Source organism: Mesocricetus auratus, unplaced genomic scaffold (assembly GCF_017639785.1).
Source record: "Mesocricetus auratus isolate SY011 unplaced genomic scaffold, BCM_Maur_2.0 Super-Scaffold_4256, whole genome shotgun sequence".
Taxonomy (NCBI): Eukaryota; Metazoa; Chordata; class Mammalia; order Rodentia; family Cricetidae; genus Mesocricetus; species Mesocricetus auratus.
The window spans coordinates 13,738,476-13,744,475 of NW_024429182.1; the positions used below are offsets into that span (position 1 = coordinate 13,738,476).

At 45.5% G+C, this 6,000-nt stretch overlaps 1 protein-coding gene across 2 annotated transcripts; it reads right to left on the reverse strand.

The window, feature by feature from the left end:
• Positions 1–591: 591 nt before the first annotated feature.
• On the reverse strand, positions 592–5,648 carry Sfr1 (SWI5 dependent homologous recombination repair protein 1). 2 transcript variants are annotated; one of them, XM_040743299.1, is made up of 4 exons: positions 5,405–5,648; positions 3,266–4,002; positions 2,225–2,617; positions 592–1,316 (listed from the first exon to the last, which is right to left on the reverse strand). In XM_040743299.1, the coding sequence occupies exons 2-4, from the start codon at positions 3,974–3,976 to the stop codon at positions 1,125–1,127; spliced, it is 1,296 nt and encodes a 431-aa protein (XP_040599233.1). In that variant the 5' UTR covers positions 3,977–4,002; positions 5,405–5,648; the 3' UTR covers positions 592–1,124. The 2 variants fall into 2 exon arrangements, with proteins under 2 accessions (XP_040599233.1, XP_012982274.1); XM_013126820.3 differs by lacking the exon at positions 5,405–5,648 and adding an exon at positions 4,821–4,975.
• Between the last annotated feature and the right edge of the window lie 352 nt (positions 5,649–6,000).

A 6,000-nucleotide genomic window follows, 5' to 3' on the forward strand; every position in this document is an offset into this window, starting at 1 on the left:
AGCTTGGGGTGTTACAGGTTTGAGTCCCCTGTTGTGTCAAACAGCAAATTTTGGATCAAAAAGGGGGGGAGGGACGCTCAGCTGAAAGCAAGTTCTTAGAGAGCTAAAGAATAGTGGCCATTTACCAACTAATATAGAAGTATTTTTTCTAGATCCCAAAGCAGAAATCATGATGGCTTCAGGAATAACTGGCAAATAGAACAAGGAAGACATTGATCCACAAAGTTCTCCCTCTACCCACCTGTACAGACCTGCTATACTTAAGATGCTAGCCTTTCTTCTCCCAAGGTTATACAACAGCTCCAACAGCAGCAACATGCTTTTCCCACTAGGTTCATTCGAAATTCTCAGCAAGTAGGCCAGCTAGTCACATCTCCACACACAGCTAAGAAGACAGGAACTTCATCTTACCATATTTAACTTTGATAGGTTCCCTCCTGGCTGAGGGCTCACTAAGAACTCACCAGCAACTGTGGAGAACCTTCCATACCAAGAACACCTCCATGTGGGAAGTAAGGGTATGAAGCCTCCCAAGAAACAGATGGCCATTTTAGTAAATGAGGAAAACAAGACATAAAGCTGAAGAAAAACTGTGGACTTATAAGTTTAATTACTTGCTAGACTAGCAGACAGAAAGACATATTAAGTAGATGAAAACAAGGTTCATAAACTCAGGAGGGCAAGTTACATTTAGGCCAGGTGAGGTTTAGACATTCAATAGAATACTTTTTAACACTGAATATAAAATCTTTTGCCACAAACTCGATGTATTAAACCTGGTTTCCAGAATTATCCAAACTTCCTTTTAAACATTTAATTTTTTTATATTTAAATATTTTCTTTAGCAAACATATCCAAAATACTAAGCTTCATGTTATAATTTTGTTTATGTATCAGAATATCCTGAACTGTTCAAGATACCTTTTTCAAGCCCCAACAACAGCTTACATCTTTCTTCCCTTCTAAACACTTATTCTTCTCACATTTTCATTCTCAAAGATATTCTGTAGAGGGGCCAAAAGCATAGCTCAGGAACAGAGCACATTTGAGGCTCTGGGCATGATCCCATCACCCCAAAAGGAGAGGGAAAAAAGCCTGAAGGCAAAACAACAACAACAACAGCATCAAATCCCTGTAAATTCTTCTTCAGTTCTATCATAGTGCACGACTTTCTCGTCTACCCCATAGTAGTCGATGAGCTCGGTGAGGCTGAGTTTCTCATCATCCTCAGACATGACCGCCTGCAGCTCATACAGCAGCTGCTGGCTGCACTTCCGCCACTTCTTTATTAACAGCTCTAACTCAGACAAGTTGTTCTGAAACAGAGAAGTAAGCAAGCCCATCAATGATCAGAGAGCTGCGCATTTTAACTTGCTCCATCAAAGAGCTACACCAGTTCCTGTCTAACTTTAAAAGCTAATACCCCAGGCATAAGCGGCACTACAAACTCTGAGCAAACCTTAACCTTGGGGGGAAAAACATTATTAAATCAGAATATTAAACTTAGGAAGAAATTATGATTCTCAATACACTTCTGTATAATTATACTTTTAAGATATGCCATGTTTTACCTTCCTAATTTTTCTGTGAACCCCAAACTGTTTTTAAAAGGCGAAAATATTCTAGTTAAAAATACTTTCAATATTTAGAAATAAGTCACCTTAAGAAAAGTCAAAAATTCAAAACCACAAATAAGATGTCCTATCATGTACTCCATGCTTCTGAGAAGAATGAGGTGTTATATGGGCGAGAACCATCCAGATAAAAAATGTCACCTCCTTCCAAACATCCACATTCTACTGACTACAGGAGCTGAAACCTAAAATATGCTGTTTCTTGAATGTCTGACATTTTATTTAGAGATACAAGGTCATTACTAAAAGTACTGTCTACTGTAATCCGTGGTCTATTTTTAGTTCTATTGTCATCCCTTTCTATTCCCAGTGTATTTTCACCAAACAATTTATACTTCTAATTTTGCTACTGGCTAGGAATTAAAGCTAAGAAGCTTCAACTGTGTAATGAACAAAAAGCTGCAGCTCTTAGTTTTACCCCGTGTTGACAGGGCTCATCAACCTCACTCTTAATCAATTACTTCAGTTAAAGATGTGGTATGCCAGGTTTCCGCTTATTTGGTTTCTTGCTTACCAGACCAAAATGATTTCCAAATTACTTTACTGCAATTTATATAAAAATTACTCAATAATTCTGGAATTCTTCTCACCTTTATTCTATACATTTTGACAAGTTTTAGTCTCCGAAGAAGGTCTTCCTTCTCTTGAACCTGCTTTGTCAATTTTGCTTTTTCTTCCTTTAACTTTTCTTTACTATTCTCACTCTCAAAATCATTTTGGAGGGCACTGGATGACCCAGAATCAACTGGCTTAGATTTGCATGTGTTTACATTCTCCGAGCTGTCTTTTTCAGATGCACTGTCTTTATGTTTCAAACTTCCTTGGAATGCTGAACAGCTCTTTTCTTTTGACGATGCTCCTGGTTCTGAAAAGGTCTCATCATTTTCCTCCTTCTCTACTTTAAGTCGCTTCACCACACTACAGAAAGAGTAAGATGAAGACCTTGTTTTCTTTAATCTTTCTTTAAGTGTTCCACTCATAGGCTGAAAAAGACAAAAAACAAAAATGTTAAGAAAACATTCTTTGAGTGACCCTGGCTGTCCTGGAACCAGGTCTGTAGACCAGACTGGCCTCGAACTCATAGAAATCCAATGGCCTCTGCCCCTTGGATTAAAGACAAGAGCCATCACTGCCCAGCTAAGAAAACCTTCAAGTGAATCAATCTATTAGAAATAAAGGCTGTATACTTCTATGGTAGGAACAAGGGGCAGCTTTCTGTCTTCACAAATCTCAAACAAGTATCACCAATGGTCTTTATTTCCCAGAAGCTCCTTTAGTCTTACTTTAGCAAGGTTAACTTCCTAAACTAGGCCTGAGACACTTCCAGTCACCAGGAGTTATTTGTTCAGCAATTAGCATTTGCCTGGCAACACTACAAATGCTTCAAAACTACAGACTAGGGAAAAGACCTGTCACCAAAGACTTCCCCTAAGAAATAGTATACAGATCCAAATTTGAAGAATCTCAAAAGGCTGCTAAGAAACTCAACAAAATGAACTGATTCAAGAAGAAAATCTGGCAAAGAAAGGAAGGCACAGGCTATATACACTGACACTCCAGTGTCCTTAAAACTGCCACTACAAGAACACTTTGAAACACAGAAAAGGGGGTAGAAAGCAAGATTTTCATACTTGTTTTCCTAAACTATTTGTTTGGGGTGATGGTAGAGTCTCACTGGTCTGGGGAGTGTCAGGTAAAGTCGATGCTGAATCTGATTTGCTCTCCAGCTTGGATGTTGAATCTGATTTGCTCTCCAGCTTGGATGTTGAATCTGATTTGCTCTCCAGCTTGGATGTTGAATCTGATTTGCTCTCCATCTTAGTGGATGCTGAATCTGATTTGCTCTCCATCTTGGTGGATTCTGAATCTGATTTGCTCTCCATCTTGGTGGATTCTGAATCTGATTTGCTCTCCATCTTGGTAGATTCTGAATCTGATTTGCTCTCCATCTTGGTGGACAATGAATCTGATGAGCTCTCCATCTTGGTGGATTCTGAATCTGATTTGCTTTCCATCTTGGTGGACAATGAATCTGATGAGCTCTCCATCTTGGTGGATGCTGAATCTGATTTACTCTCCATCTTGGTAGATTCTGAATCTGATTTGCTCTCCATCTTGGTGGATTCTGAATCTGATTCCCTTTCCATCTTTGTGGATGCTGGATCTGATTCGCTCTCCATCTTAGTAGACGATAAATCTGATTTGCTCTCCATCTTGGATTCTGAATCTGATTTGCTCTCCATCTTAGTGGATGATAAATCTGGTGCACTGTCCATCTTGGTGGATGCTGAATCTGATTCCCTTTCCATTTTGGTGGATGCTGAATCTGATTTGCTCTCCATCTTGGAAGCGAAGTCCTGATTTCCTTCTAAAAAACGAAAAGGCATGGATGGTGATCAAGTATCTCAATGCAGACCTTAATTTTTATCAACAAAATTTTCCTTAGTGTACAAAAACACCAAAAAGTCAGCAATTTCTTCCAATTATATGTATTTGTAGTTTATTGTAATTCTTTTTTAAGTTTTTTCATTTATATTTCCACATGGGGAAAAACAAGGTTTTGTTTTTTCACAACAAATTAGCTGGCTAGCATGCCATTGATTCTCACTGTTCTTAAAATAGCTCCAAAATTTTACACTTCAGGGAGGAGGGGAACTGACTTTTCCTAGTCGAGGATTTTCTTTTTAATTTTTGCTATAAATTTGTAAATAAAAGCAAATTTGTAAATAAAAGCAATACAGCTGGAATAATGTAAACATCTTGAATCTTAAAAGCTTTGTGCCTAGAACCAGGAATGCTGCAGGCAGCCGCCTTAGAAAACAGTCTCTGCCCTGTTTTGGTTTACCAGGGGAGAAGCCACCCCAGAACCTTTCCCCCCACCCCCGCAACTCCTCCCCCATCTCCGTGCTCACCTGCCCCTACTCCTGCCCAAGCCCATCATCTCCTCCCGGGGGCCCCATCTCCCCACCTCACCCCGCCCACTCCTCCTCCGCCCACTCCCCGCCCCTCCGCACAGACAGCCGCCCACCCCGCCCCCTCTCCCCGCTCACCCCTCTCCCCTCCCCCCACAGCCCTCCACCCCACAGAACAGGGAGGCCGCGCTCCGCCGGGAAGAGCTCCTCTGTCAGCCCCTCCGACCCGCGGAGGCGCGGCGCCCAGAGCAGCCGCAGGGAGGGAGCACAGTACCTTCGTCAGCCATGCCCACAGCAGAACAACAGCGCACAGCCAGCGCAGCGGCCACGGGAGACGGCCTCGCCCCGGAGGCGGGGCCCCGCGGGAGGAGAGACGCGCGATTGGCTAAGCGCGACCGGAGCGGGCGGATGTGCTTGGGCCAGCTCCCGACGGCGCGTGCGCGCAGGGCCGCCAGCCTCAGCCAGGGGGCGGGGTGGGGCGGGGCCTGGCGGGCGCGGCTCGTGATTGGCAGGGCCCTGCGCGCGCGGCTCGTGATTGGCAGGGCCGGGCGCGCGCGGCCGCCCGCCCGGGGATGGCGTCCCGGGAAAGACGGCGCTGAGATCCGCGCAGGCCTGAGGGGGGCGCGCTCCCGCCCGCCGCTGCCGGTCCCGGGCTGCCCTCTCGAGCCGCCTCCCTGGGGGCGCGCCCGGGAGACAGCTCAGGGCGAGCTCCGCCTCCGCGCGCCCGCTCCCTGGCAGTCGGCTCGCGGCGTTTTCCTCAGACGTGGCAGGGCCGGAAGCCGCGGGGCCCGCTCGGCTCCCTGCTGGCGAACCCTTCCCAAGCCTTTCGTGGTCACGGAAGAGACGCCGGGAACCTACCCAGGCCTCTCCCGCTGGCCTTGCCGCCTCGCCCTCGATTCTGCTGTGTCCGCCCCGGCTCGGCTTCACACGTTTTGGTCAAATCTGAGAAAACGTAACCTAAGGGAGCTCTTAGGGCGCGGGGCACGAAGGGGAGCCGTCGGCTGGGTCGGTCCAGAATCCAGATGTTTGAGACCTCAAGCCCCTTGGCTAGACCCTGGGAGGCCACACTGTTAGCCTGAAAACGCCCCCTCCGTTTCCGGTGTTCGGGATGTTCGGTTGCTAGGCAACCGCCAAGAGCACTCGCTTGGGTGGAGCACTGGGGTTTGGGAAAAGCAGCTGAGTAACTTGTGAGTCACTTGGAAGTTTGTAATAGGCAAGGACAACTCTCTTTACAGACATGTTCTCATGGTGCCTTAAAGTAGCCAGAAAAAAAAAAATGATTAGAGTCCTAAGCAGCAGAAACTTAATGAGGTTATTAGACCTGTAAATGCTGCGGGCAATTAATTGCCTAGGTTCAAGTCTAGGCACCCTAGTGGGTTTTTTGTTTGTTTGTTATTTACTTTGGTTTGGTTTTGCTATGGAGTGTAGTGGCGGTGTACCTCAGTTTGATGGTT

Coding starts and splice junctions, on each gene's coding strand:
- Sfr1 (XM_013126820.3), bottom strand. Junction 2,618..3,265: donor CAAATAGTTTAGGAAAACAA/GTATGAAAATCT, acceptor TGTCTTTTTCAG/CCTATGAGTGGAACACTTAA. Junction 1,317..2,224: donor TCAAAATGTATAGAATAAAG/GTGAGAAGAATT, acceptor TCTCTGTTTCAG/AACAACTTGTCTGAGTTAGA.